The sequence below is a fragment of the Protopterus annectens genome, chromosome 8.part0 (assembly GCF_019279795.1).
Source record: "Protopterus annectens isolate FY-2018-M chromosome 8.part0, PAN1.0, whole genome shotgun sequence".
Lineage (NCBI taxonomy): Eukaryota > Metazoa > Chordata > Ceratodontiformes > Protopteridae > Protopterus > Protopterus annectens.
The window spans coordinates 934,981,903-934,996,725 of NC_056741.1; the positions used below are offsets into that span (position 1 = coordinate 934,981,903).

Here is a 14,823-nt window from a genome sequence, read left to right on the forward strand (position 1 = left end):
AGTTGGGTGTGCGATGGACGAGAAAGAAAAATTTTGGAGTGAGTTGGATGAAGTGGTGATGACTGTACCCAAGGGTGAGAGAGTGGTGATTGGAGCAGATTTCAATGGGAATGTTGGTGAATGGAACAGAGGAGATGAGGAAGTGATGGGTAGGTATGGTGTTAAAAAAAGGAATGCAGAAGGTCAGATGGTAATGGATTTTGTGAAAAGGATGGACATGGCTGTGGTGAATATGTATTTTAATGGGAGGAGCATAGGGTGACATACAGGACTGGAGAAAGATGCACACAGGTGGATTATATCTTATGTAGGAGGGCCAGTTTGAAGGAGATTGGAGACTGTAAAGTGTTGACCGGGGAAAGTGTAGTTAGGCAGCATAGGATGGTGGTTTGTAAAATGATGCTGGTGATCAAGAAGAGGAGGAGGAGTGTGAGGGCAGCACCAAGGATCAAATGGTGGAAATCGAAAAAGGGTAATTGTGAGGTGGAATTCAGGGAAGAGTTAAGACAGGCACTTGATGGTAGTGAAGAGTTACTAAATAGCTGGGTAACTACAGCAGAGCTAGTAAGGGAGATGGCTAGAAAGGTGCTTGGTATGACATCTGGACAGAGGAAGGACAACAAGGAGACATGGTGGTGGAATGAGGAAGTACAGGAGAGTATGCAGAGAAAGAGGTTGGCAAAGAAGAAGTGGGATTGTCATAGAGATGAAGAAAGTAGACAGGAGTATAAGGAGATGAGGTGCATGGCAAAGAGAGAGGTGGTGAAGGCTAAGGATAAGGCATATGAAGAGTTGTATGAAAGGTTGGACACTAAGGAGGAAGAAATGGACTTGTACTGATTGGCTAGACTGAGGGACCGAGCTAGGAAAGATGTGCAGCAGGTAAAGGTGATAAAGGATAATGAGAGAAACATACTAACAAGTGAGGAGAGTGTGTTGAGCAGATGGAAAGAGTACTTTGAGGGGTTGATAAATGAAGAGAATGAGAGAGAGAGAAGGCTGGATGATGTGGGGATAGTGATAGCTATGAAGAGGATGAAGAATGGAAAGGCTGTTGGTCCAGATGACATACCTGTGGAAGCATGAAGGTGTTTAGCTGAAATGGCAGTGGTGTTTTTAACCAGATTATTTAATGAAATTTGGGAAAGTGACAGGATGCCTGAGGAATGAAAAAAAAAGTGTTTTGGTAACGATTTTTAAGAATAAAGGTGATGTGCAGAGCTGTAATAACTACAGAGGGATTAAACTGATCAGTCACAGCATGAAGTCAAAGTCATGGGAAAGAGTAGTGGAAGCTAGGTTAAGAAGGGATGTGATGATTAGTGATCAGTAGTATGGTTTCATGCTGGGAAAGAGCACTACAGATGCAATGTTTGCTCTGAGTGTTGATGGAAAAGTACAGAGAATGTCAGAAGGAGTTGCATTGTGTTTTTGTAGACTTAGAGAAAGCATATGACAGGGTGCCTAGAGAGGAGTTGCAGTATTGTATGATGAAGTCAGGAGTGTCAGAGAATTATGTAAGAGTGGTACAGGATATGTACGAGGGTAGTGTGACAGCAGTGAGGTCTGCAGTGGGAAAAACATATGCGTTTAAGGTGGTGGTGGGATTACATCAAGGATCAGCTTTGAGCCCTTTCTTATTTGCAATGATGATGGACAGGTTGACAGACAAGATTTGACAGGAGTCCCTGTGGACTATGATGTTAGCAGATGACATTGTGATCTGTAGTGAGAGTAGGGCACAGGTGGAGGAGACTCTGAAGAGATGGAGATATGCTCTAGAGAGAAGAGGAATGAAGGTCAGCAGGACTAAGACAGAATATATGTGTGTGAATGAGAGAGAGGATAGAGGAATGGTGAGGATGCAAGGAGTAGAGGTGGCGAAGGAGGATGAGTTTAAATACTTGGGATCAATAGTTCAGGGTAATGGTGAGTGTGGAAGAGAGGTGATGAAGAGAGTACAGGCAGGATGGAGTGGGTGGAGAAGAGAGTCAGGAGTGATTTGTGACAGACGAGTACCAGTAAGAGTGAAAGGGAAGGTCTACAAGAGGGTAGTGAGACCAGCTATGTTATATGGGTTGGAGACAGAGACACTGAAATAAAGGCAGGAGTTAAAGCTGGATGTGGCAGAGTTAAAGATGTTAAGATTTGCACTGGGTGTGACAAGGGTGGACAGGATTAGGAATAAGTATATTAGAGGGTCAGCCCAGGTTGGAAGGTTTGGAGACAAAGCCACAGAGGCATGATTACGTTGGTTTGGACATGTGCTGAGGAAGGATGCTGAGTATATTGGGAAAAAGATGCTAAGGATGAAGCTACCAGGTAACAGGAAAAGAGGAAGGCCTAAGATAAGGTTTATGGACGTGATGAGAGAGGACATGCACGTGGTTGGTGTGACAGAGCAAGATGCAGAGGACAGGAAGAAATGGAAACAGATGATCCACTATGGTGACCCCTAACAGGAACAGCCTTAAGAAGATGATGATGATGATGATAAGGGGATTCTTAAGACAATACTCAACTGAATAAACTTTATATGCCAAGTACTTTGGAAAATGGATGCTTATTTTGCAGGCTTCTGATGGTTATCTTATAGTTCCTTTTACATAATTTGTTTACTTTATATAACATTAATATTTGCCAGTCTAAAAGTTCTAAAATCACACCTCTAAGACAAATAGACTGATGGTGGCACATGACAGTAAAGATTTTACTGGAATTATACAAACAGAAACACAAATCTTGCTGGTAGATAAAGACAGCCCAGTGTTCCATTTCATATCAATGTCTCACTTAGTCAATTATATGAATATTTTATTTAAGACTATATAACCTTACACCAGAATGAAATGTCATATGCCTGCAAGCTACTTCAATATGTCTTTTGTCACATCTTACTCAAAGATGGTTAATTTCTTATGCTCTCATTGTCTCTAAAATGTAATTGTTACTCATACCACCACCAATATCCACCCACTTGCAAAATTAATAGGTGTGTCTAGACTCTAGTATTTTTATTCTGGCATTATAAAGCTACAACAGAAACCATTGAAAGTGAAAAAACATATTTATCTATACTTGTAAATTGCTTAAGGGCCAATTATATATTAGAAAAGGTGTTGTATTTATTGCAATGCATTAAGAATGTACCAGAAAAGGAAACTGTGTGTAAAATTTCTTTGTAGCAATGCACTGGAGAAACATAATGAGATAAAGCATAATATGTTTGAATTTGTCAGCTCAAGTAAGTGAATTCTTACATAGTATGCAAACATTTGGCTTCTGGCATGATTCTCATATATCATTGTTAGTGTTATTCTTTACTGTTGTATACTTACGACAGCCTGAAGTGGTCCTCCAGTCTTTGAGCACAACACCCGCAGATTGACAAGCAGCAGCATATGCCTGCAGGCTCTTGCAGAGAGTATCTTGCTTCCCATCTGCAGCACAGAGATCATAAATACAATTGTTCAAGTAGATCGTTGGATCGACCACTAACAGACAAGAGCTGAACGGCCCTTTTGTTGATGATATTATTCCACATTTGTTTTCCTTGCTGTACAGTGCTGTTTTAGTCTGGTCACAGCTGGGACAGTTGTTTGTACAACCATCATTGCATTTTGCTCCTCGTATCTTCACTTTCCATGATCCCCCAAAAGTGTTAACGTCTTTTGTCTTATTTCCATCAGGTAAGATAAAATCATCTGTGCGGTCATCATTAAAGTTGCCACAAAGGCCACCCATTTGCTTTTTGTAATTACTTGGGACTGTAACAGACACATAGTAAACTGAATCATAAAGGACTTGTAGCCCAAATCTGGTTTGTGCTACTATGTTGTTTCCTTCTTGGTTTACCCAGAGATTTCCATCAGCCAAGGAAACTGGAAGGTTAAACATTTCTTCATTGACCTATAAAATAACATTTCCAGTTTTAAGCAATGCATACAAAGAAAGAGACAGTAAAACAATTATAAACTGATTTAGGATAGTGGGTGCATATAACTGCATTGTTTTCCCAAAAAGGCATATTTAAATATTCCAAATTCATATTAATGATGAAGAAGAAACAAAATAGTGGCTGGAAATTTCATATTTTTCAACCAGGTTTCATCTAAACATGCCTAAGTTAAATATTGCTACTTAAAATAAATGGTAAGTTCCAATTTAGGGGTAATGATGATTGTACCACATCTAAACTATTACAATTAGCACGCCTTTATTTAGTATTTCTTCATAATCAGGATGTTACTTCTTGATAAGAAATACAGTGAGATACATTTGGTTTATTTAATGCTTACCGTAGAAAGAATCTTAGTCATAAATAAAAGGTGATATGAAATTTTGAGCTTTCAGTTTTAAATGGAAATTGAATTTTTTTTTTAATGAAATACATCTTTTTTGACCATAAACTGACCTGTACAATAAGAAACTCTGAGGTCAACTGTACATTACTTTTTTTATATAAAACAATTAAGAATATCTAACTGAGCATTACTAAACTGATGATTACAAAGTTGCAAAGAAGTGCAATCAAATTCTCTGCATAAGTACTTCAGAAAAATAAAAGCTGTCATTGTTGTCATAGATAAATGATATGCAAACTGGTACACTTTTCTGTTTAAGGTGCAATATTTAACTTTCAGAAGTAGGGCTGTCATAGAACCATACAAGTAGAGTTTAGTCACATTAACTGGCATGAAATGAAATAGTTGTCACTTGACCTAATCACTGATTTTTTTTATGTCTTGCATATTACTTATATGCAAAACCTGACAACTTTGGAATGATCAGATAGTTTGCATGTGATTCACTTATTTCAACAGTTCTTGAAGCAACTACTAAGGTAGTAGCTTGAGTAAAATACTGACTAGGTAATAGGATGCACAGGTCTTGATAAATATAATTCATTCATATGAACGGATGTCAATTAAAAGCATGTCACACTCATTGTGACTGGTGATATACATACTGCCCAAACTCTTTGCACAAAAAATATGGACAAAGCCAAAAATAATGGGGGAAAGCCACTAAAATAGAGACAAACTTTAAATATTTCTTCTCAGAAACTTAGACAGTTGCTCCAATAATAGGTCTTGTGTTACCATGCATTTTCTTAAGTATATGAAGACTAAAACTCAAATGCCTGTCAGTATTTAGTGAATTCAGTCCTCACTGATTTGCCACTAAATTCCAGAAAAACGCAAATTTTATGAGGAACAGACAAAATATATGAGGCAAAAATGTGGACATTCTGTGAAAATATGCACAGTTGAGAGGTATATACCTTATTAATATATTTATGGTATCTCTGAAGAAAGTGTCTAAGGAAATGATGAAGGGAGAAGGTTATGGGCAAAGGAAGATACCAAGGAGGTTAAGGGCAAGCAAAACTTTACAAGAATGGAGCAATAGCAAAACTATAAAATTTAAACCCATTGCAGAATAATGAATCTGGAAAGTAGGAATCCAAAACGCACATACAACTGTGAAGCAATAAAAACATTGAGTGAAGGAATAAGAGTGGGAAACAGACAAAATAAGGAAGGCAGGAGCAATTGTGTGAAATATAGGAAGAGGTATTAACAGCGGAACAAGCCATTTTTATCTGTTGCCATGATCCCATATATAGTACTATGCACAGACCAGGGAAACTCATCCTGTAATAACTTTGAAAGAATGAGACAATATTCAGATGTGCAATACACATTTGTTTGATTTGTAGCAGATGAGCCCACCTAAATGAGCTCAACATATCCCACCTTGTGTAAATCAACAGCTCGGGGACATGACAAACTTTCAGCTGTGTCAAAGGAGTGCACAGAATGCAGACCTCATAAGAAGTGATATGAAAGCATGCGGATGCAAGTCAAGGGGTAGGCAGCTCTTAGGAAATGTGATGAAGTTTTATTTCACTAAAGCATGGTGGTTAGGTGGAACAGGCAACCTGAAGAGGTAGTAATGTGAGGGGTGACTGTTGTTCTCATCCATTTATCCACTCTAGAAGGATGCTGGCTATATGGGAGAGGTGTAACATTTAAATTTGCAATTACAAATATAACTTCTAACATAAAAATATGTCAAACTAAATTAGTTGTCACCTGGTCTTTAAGTGCTAATCTCAAAGCCTAATTGTGGATGTACAAAAGTGCCCCCACACACACACACATACACACATATACACACACACGCCATACATCTCCTGCATGGATATGTACCCATTTTATCAGATTGTACTGCATTCTGTCTACCCTTGGATTTGTAATATAACTGGTTCTTAAGAGATTTGTTATTCCTGAAAGTAAAACTGGGTTGGCGACCTATAACATCTTTGAGTCCAGGATCAGTAAAGAGAATATCCGAATTGTTCTTAATAACATCACTTTATATGCTGATTGCCATACCAAGCACATTGTATATTTTTGTTTCTGTACTATCTGCTTTTCATTCTATATAGGCAAAACAAATAGAGCCTTCAAGGAGAGAATTTTAGAACACCTAAGAGACATTAGGAATGCTAAGGAAACAAGTGTGTTGACCATGCATGTTGCGAAAGAAGGCACTGCACATAAGTTTCCATTTTTTGTTCTAGAAGTCATACACGATAGTATTAGAGGTGGTGACATCAATAATAAGACAGAATCAGTGGAACAAAAGTGGATTATATGTTATCAAGCTGACAAACCACCAGGTCTCAATAGTAAGGTGTCTCTCAAGCCCTTTTTAAAAGCTAGAGCACTGAAATTTTGACCAAGTAGTACCAGGCCTATGTCCTTGGTTTCTTATATCTTTGCTATGGTTTTTATTTTAAATGTCCACAAGATTGACCAGTTTTATATATATATATATATATATATATATATATATATATATATATATATATATATATATATTAGTATATTTAAATGTTGATCATCATCATCTTCTTTCAGCTGTTCATGTTAGGGGTCGCCACAGGGTATCATCTGTTTCCATTTCTTCCTGTCCTCTGCATCATGCTCTTTCACACCAACCGCCTGCATGTCCTCTCTCACCACATTCATAAACCTCATCTTAGGCCTTCCTCTTCTTACCTGGCAGCTCCATCCTTAGCATACTTTTCCCAATATACCCAGCATCCCTCTACAGCACATGTCCAAACCAATGCAATCTCACCTCTCTTGCTTTGTACATTTTAGAATTTATATTTATGTTTATGTGATAGATCAGAGTCAGTTTTCAATTATGTACTTATAAATTTTTGAGCTGCAATGTATGTTTTATAGTGTTGCTGATTTACACACTGATGTTAGTTTCTTCACTGCTTAGACAAGGCAATGAATGTGTTAAATTGGTTCAGTGATTAGTGTGCCTCATTGGCTGCTAGAATCTTTAAAGATGTGACTTGAGTTTTAATATTCTGGTCTGAGGAAATGGATGTAATCCATGAAAGTGCTTACCTTGTTGTGTTGCTATTAAAGAGTGCTGTGTTGGAACCAGTTTGCCTTTTTCTTCACTATTCTGCTGTTTGCTACATTGGTTCCTTTATCGGTTCAGAGGTTTGTTCTGACTTTACTACCTATATGGGGATGTCTTTTTTTTTTTTAATTTTTGGTCAGGCTCCTAACACTGAGCAGCAGTACCTTTATGTTATCTGAATTATGTCATGCCGGGTGTTTTGAAGACTGATGTTGCCTTTAAAAGGCCAAAGGGGTTAGACAAGTTCTTTGCCAATAGAGGAAAGCCTTTGGGGAATATGTGCAGACCATCCCTGGCAAAGCAGTTATAACTGTCTACCATCTACTTCCAGGCTTATGTATATCATACCCCATTCAAATGATACCAGAAACTATGCCAGTTGTTGAAGTTAATAAATCATTTGTATTGTGGCATTATTCTTGGAGAAGGTAAAATGCTGCTCGATGCTAAGTTCCTGCCTGCCTCAAACACATATTCTGAGTCCTCCATGATGGATAAGTGTACACAGACAATTCATGGTACTGAACAGAGTGAAGTGCAGCTCTATTCGTTAATGCATTCAGCAGACTGGTTAAGCTGTTGAAATATCTTAAATTGCATTAAGCTTGAGAAACAAAAACAATCTTGCTTTAGCTTCAAATTTCATTTAACATGAGTGGATTAGCCAAAACAACTCGGACAATAGTAAGATAAAAAAAAAAGAGTTATTTTGAAATTATTCCTTTTTTACTTAAGTATGATTTTTCTGTATTCCAAGCATAATTCATCTCAAAGCAGTAATACTTCATCAAGAATTTCCCTCATTTTCACCAGCTCTAACTATGCAAAAGAGCCTCACCTATCATGTGTTACCTTGGCTGGGCATAGTTACTAGGCTTTTGTTGCTAGTACTGTTACATCTGCATTAGCTCACGCGTTACACTTGCACGTATGTTCTGTTCATGTGAAATGGTGAAATGTCATGAGGGAGTATGCACTGAGTTAAATGGAGTGCAAAGCAATTCACCTGTTTAGAATAAAGATTATATGGCATGCCACTTTTTTGTAAAGCAAAAAAAAAAAAAACACACCTGTTAATAGTTAAAGTTACATTACAGCTATGCACCCTATTTGTACATTTTTCTGGGATATAAGTGTTTTGTTTTTGCACTGCAGGGTGCATGCTGAAAGGAATATGTGCATTTTCAAAATAAATGATTAAATAAATAAAGAAGAAACAATAGTAGTTTTATTACTTAAGAATATGTGTAATATTTCATATGCCAGTTATCAGCAGTATGAGAGAGAAGGGAAATCCACAAAAGGCATATCACTGTAACATTAAGTTTCGGAATACACATGCTATTAATGCACTGAATGATATTGTTATTTTGTTTTTCCATTTGATGTGAATGTGACAAAAAAATCTTTTTTTCTTCTGATCATGTCTAAGATCCAGGTTTGGGAATGAACCAAGAGCACAGGTTGAGAAATTTGAGAGGGAGTAGAAAGATAAAACAGCCTGTTGCCTGCAATCTTTTCCTGCATGCAGGTGTTGGCAGGTTTCTACAGTATCACTGACAGCAGGAGAGCTTGATGACATCAGTAGCATTGGATACACAGATTATAAGCACCGGATCTCACCTTTGTATCAGGTGTGATTGAACTCAATGACATGCTTGGTCTATTGTGGTATTATTGCACTCTCAGGGGGGAGGACTAATAATGGAAACAATCTTTATCAGAATGTGGTAGCTAACAGGCAGTAACCACAGTCAGGGATAACATCTGTGTAGGCTGCACTAAAAGTTAAGTTGGAACCTGAAGAAAAAATAACATCAGTGCAAATAAACCTGAAATGTAGCTAACTTTAAACCTCAAACTTTTATTAACCTACTGAAAAACATAAATTGGAATATCATGTAAAACCTTACCCTAGGTGAAGCAGTAAACTACTTTAATAGTTTATTTATACACTAAATAAACTTGCTCCCCCTCATATGAAAAGGATAACATTTAGTTATATCCCTCGGCTAACAAAATCAGCAAAGCAAGTGATGCAAACCAGAGATAAATACTGGAAACAATAGTAAAAAAAAACAAAAATCCAGCCACATACAATACTATAGGAAGCTCCGCAACCAAGTTAAAAAAACAAATACTCAAAGACAAAGAAGAATACCACCTAAAATTCCAGTCCAACAAAAAGAAACCCCCTAAAAATGTTGGTCACCAATAACCTCACTACTAAATCCAGGCACTCAAGCCCAGCCTACTCTATTCCCGAACAAAACACATCCAGACATTGCCAATTTTTTTAACCCCCATTTCATAAATATTATATCCAACCCTCACCTCCAACTTCACCAAACATATATATAAAATGTATGTGAGTGTGTGTACGTATCTACTTATCTCTCTATCTATATATACATATAGATAAATACACAGACACCGACACAGTCACACACACACATACATGCATACATATTTTATATATATATATATATATATATATATATATATATATATATATATATATATATATATATAGATATATAGATAGATAGATACACACACAAGTGGATTTAAAAAGTTTACACACCCCTGTTAAAATGACAGGGTTTTGTGATATAAAAACATGAAACCACAATAAATAATTTCAAAACTTTTCCCACCTTTAATGTGACCTATAACCTGTACAATTCAATTAAAAACAAACAAATCTGTTAGGGGAAAAATATAAAAAATGTATGATATGCTGGTTGCATAAGTGTCCACACCCTTAAACTAATACTTTGTTGCGTGTACATACCCTTAAACTAATACTTTGGTGAAGCACCTTTTGAATTAATTACAACATTCAGTCTTCTTGGGTAGGAGTCTATTAGCATGGCACATCTTGACTTGGCAATATTTGCCCACTTTTCCTTGCAAAAGTGCTCCATATCTGTCAGACTGTGAGAGCATCTCTTGTACACAGTCCTCTTCAAGCCACCCCACACATTTTCTATTGGATTTAGGTCTGGGCTCTGGCTGGGCCATTCCAAAACTTTAATTTTCTTCTGGTGAAGCCATTCTTTTGTGGATTTGGATGTATGCTTGGGGTCATTGTTGTGTTGAAAGGTGAAATTCTTCATCTTCAGCTTTCTAGCAGAAGCCTGAAGGTTTTGGGCCAAAAGTGACTGGTATTTGGAACTGCTCATAATTCCCTCCACCTTGACTAAAGCCCCAGTTCCAGCTGAAGAAAAGCAATCCCAAGGCATGATATGGCCACCACCATGCCTCACCATGGGGATGGTGTATTTTTGATGATATAAAGTGTTGTTTTTGCACCAAATCTACCTTTTGGAATTGTGCCCAAAAAGTGCAGACAACAACACATTTTCCGACATGCTTTTGGGAGACGATGTATTGTTTTGCAAATTTTAGCTGGGCCTGGATGTTTTTCTATGTAGGAAAAGGCTTCTGTCTTGCAACCCTACCCCATAGCCCACACATATGGAGAATATAGGAGATTGTTGTCACATGTAGTACACAACCAGTACTTGCCAGAAATTCCTGCAGCTCCTTCAGTGTTGCTGTAAGTCTCTTGGCAGCCTCCCTGATCAGTTTTTATCTTGTCTTTTCATCAGTTTTGGAGGGACATCCACTTCTTTGCAACATCACTGTTGTCCCTTATTTTCTCCACTTTCTGATGAATGTCCTCACTGTTTTCCATGGTATATCCAATGCTGCGGTATTTTTTTTGTACCCTTCTCTTGACTGATACCTTTCAATAATGAGATCCCTTTGATGTTTTGTAAGGTCTCTATGAACCATGGCTTTTACTGTAGCAGGCAAATGAGTAAATGTCAGAAAAATCCTACCAGGACAGCTGAACTTTATTTGCAGTTAATCAGAGTCTCTTTATTTGATGGCAGTTGTATACCCAAGAAGACTGAATGCTGTAATTAAATCAAAAGGTGCTTCAACAAAGTATTAGTTTAAGGGTGTGCACACACAACAAAGTATTACTTTAAGGGTATGCAAACTTATGCAACCAGCGTATTGTATGTTTTTTATTTTTTATATTTTCCCCCTAATATATTTGCTGTTTTTCAATTGAATTGTACAGGTTATAGGTCGCATTAAAGGTAGGAAAAGTTTTGAAATTATTTATTGTGGGCTCATTTTTTTATATCACAAAAACCTGGCATTTTAACAGGCTCTGTTTATAGACAGTTTATCTGAGCCATTTTCTTTATTAAGCTATCATATCAGCGAGGAAAAACAATGGCAGATGTAACCCACATGACTTTTAGTTAATTGCGCATAAGTAGTTGCTCTTTCTTAGAATGGTTCTGGTTTAATACATTTTGTAGGATCAAATAGAGTCATGAGGGATTACAAACATTAAGTTAATGTTGTTGTAATATCCCCACTTACTGGGAATAAATATAGTCATGTGTGTGTGTGTGTGTGTGTGTGTGTGTGTGTGTGTGTGTGTGTGTGCGTGCAACAAACTAAAATACTATAAACTCGGCACTCAATGTATATTCATTCTTGTCAGAGATAAGGTAAATGGGTAAGTTAAGTAATATAGACTATTGATCTTGAAAAAATAGTATGTTACATATAATACTTACCAACGCTTACTTTGGATGTACAATTTTGATTAAATTTATTCAGTATCTTTTACCATATTTTAAAACAGCCTTATCTCCCTAGCCTACAAATGTCAGGATAGTTTGTCTTAGATAACTTCTTTCTATGTCACATATATTATATAGTGCATTCCAAAATATATCCCCTTCTGCAAGCTGCAAACCCTCTATATACCTACCGCAGCAGTCAAGTTGGTCAGTATGCAGTTAACCTATTATATCATTGGCATACACACAAAATGTGATTTTGTGAAAATGTATCATTATGTGTAACATGTAAATGAATATAGTAGATGATAAGGAAATGAGTTTACCTTCACTTTCCATTTCATTCCTTGTGTCATAGTAACTTTTTTTCCTAAAAGATCTAAAACAACCATTCTTGTGACTGCAACATTGCCACTGCCATAACTTTCATTCTCCACTAGAACAGCAAATGGTGTTAGAGTTTTGTCAGAACCAGTATACTTGGCCAAGATGTATGTGCAGGTGCCTTGGAAGTCAAACGTAAGGCCATCAAATGAGATGTAGTGTGGATCTCCTGATGCAACACATTTTCCATATCCAATTGGATAGCATCCCTGAACACCATTCACCACTCTGCATTCCTCATTGGCTCCACAAGCAGACTTCTTGCAGGTAACAACACCATCCTTGCTGCAGGTACATTTTTCTTTGCATAGGCCATTTGGATAAAACTCTGCCCCCTTCTGGTAATATTGACCATTATATGTGCAGCCACAGCTTGCTATCGGAGCACACTTGTCTCCACTGAGAATATAGCCATTGTCACATTGGCATCCCTCCCTACAGGAAGCAAGGCAACCTTCTGGGGCCGACAGACCACTGCATGTGGCTGGACAGCCAGGACCACAAAGCTCATAATGGCTGTTCCTAGGACAGTTGTACCCTGAAAATTAAAGAAAAAAAAGTGAAACAATAGGAATTAGTTACTCGTTAGACTACAAAATTGCTATGGCTAGTCATTATTATGCTCTAGGTAAAATGCATTGTAATAATTTTACTGATGCAAAAATAAGATAAACATCAAATGATTTTTTGTTAAATAGTTGGCATCAAATACCAGCTAACTTACTCTAGTACACTAAGCCCAGTAAAGTTGCTGACTGGACTTTTGAGGATTTTTTCCTGCAGTGCAATTGATCTGCAACCTATGTTGGTCATTTTTCTTTTAATTCTTTGGTATCACGTAAAAGTACAATACTTCAATAATGATTTCTAGATTGCTTAAAGAAGACAAAATTTAAAGCAATTGTCATGCTTAATGAAACTAGCTGTTCCTGATGTCCCTAGATGATGTCATGTTCTAGGAAGTGGCCTCAGCATTATACAGTCCTGCTTTTATAGTAATAACCTTAATTGTGTAGATTTCTCGGTTACTTTTGAGAAGGTCAGTATTAAAAGTAAGAAATCTTTCGAAAGTGATGCATGATGTTGTTGTTGAAGTAAAAACAGTGAAAGCAGGACATTTGGTAAAATTTTCATCAAACTTTTAGACAAATGAGTGGTGCTAAAATTTAATTCAGGCCAACCTTGATTACTTGAAAATAGCTGTTAGGAGAAAGATTTACAATTACAAGTGACAGTTGAATGCATATCAATAGAAGTGGCTTTTAAGCTAATATATACATTTAATGTAGTAGTATTTGTGTTTATTGTAAAAACACATACTACAAGAAGGACTCAGGCAAGCCAGGTTCCTCACTGTAATACCTTAAACCTCCTGTAGTGCAGGCCCATGGCCATGGGATATATACAAATGATCCCTAAAAGACATGCCAGTCTTTCAGATAAATAGCTTCTGAATTGCTTTTTACTTTTTTAAAGTCTTTTTTGGTGCACAGTTTGTCTGTGTGACCTTGTTACCAATTGGTTTGGAGTATTTGTCTTAATAACAGGAGTGCATCATAAAGTAACATCTTTATCTAGCAATAAGGGCTCATGTTTCACATTAAACTGATTCATAAATGTCATTAATAAATAGAAATGGATAAGTACTCAAATTAAACTATTAAGGACATTAATAAATAGAAACTAGTAAGTACTCAAACTCTTCATAAACAAACAAAATGCTTACACGAACAGAATTTGAATGGGCAATTTAAATACTGTACTACTAAAACTCTTTCTGCACTAAATCTTCTTTTTCATTTACTTGCTCTGTCTTAAAACTTGTTACCAAATCATTTTAAGGTCCTTAGTCTAGTCATTTCCACATGCAAGAATGAGAAAAAGCCCTTTTTTTTCTTGGCATGCTTTTTTAACCAGGCTTTTTCTTTTAAATTACAGTGCCTACAATTCTTAAAACTGAACAAGAAGAAAGACAGAAGAAGGGGGAAAGAAAAAGAAAAAAAAATAAGCCTAAGAAATTGAGTTGCCCTTAAACAATAGTGGCAATCATTGGTAACCTCAGTTTTCATATATATGATAAAACAAAAAATATATTGCTTGGAGGACTCCACCTGGGACGTCTGCTTTCAATTTTTATTCTTACTCTGAGGCTGTGTTACATCAGAGTAGCAGGAATATTTAATATATCTCAATCACTAAGTATCTTTTATATTCTAAAGTAATTTGACCGTTGAGTTAGTATACTTTGTGCATACTGGGAAGCAGTCCAGACCTGGATTTCATAATTTAATTTATTTTCACTTGGATGAGTGACACACAGCTCCCAGGAACTACCACCCCATCAGTCTGATGAGCCTAATCTGCAAGGCCA

At 36.8% G+C, this 14,823-nt stretch overlaps 1 protein-coding gene across 1 annotated transcript in view; it reads right to left on the reverse strand.

The window, feature by feature from the left end:
• LOC122809165 (IgGFc-binding protein-like) overlaps nucleotides 1–14,823 on the reverse strand; it is a 154,205-nt gene that overhangs the window by 36,574 nt on the left and 102,808 nt on the right. The window contains exons 16-17 of the mRNA XM_044080453.1: nucleotides 12,395–12,990; nucleotides 3,339–3,909 (exon numbers count right to left, since the gene is read on the reverse strand). Of these exons, the coding sequence (XP_043936388.1) occupies nucleotides 3,339–3,909; nucleotides 12,395–12,990 (1,167 nt within the window). The remainder of the gene's footprint in view (nucleotides 1–3,338; nucleotides 3,910–12,394; nucleotides 12,991–14,823) is intronic.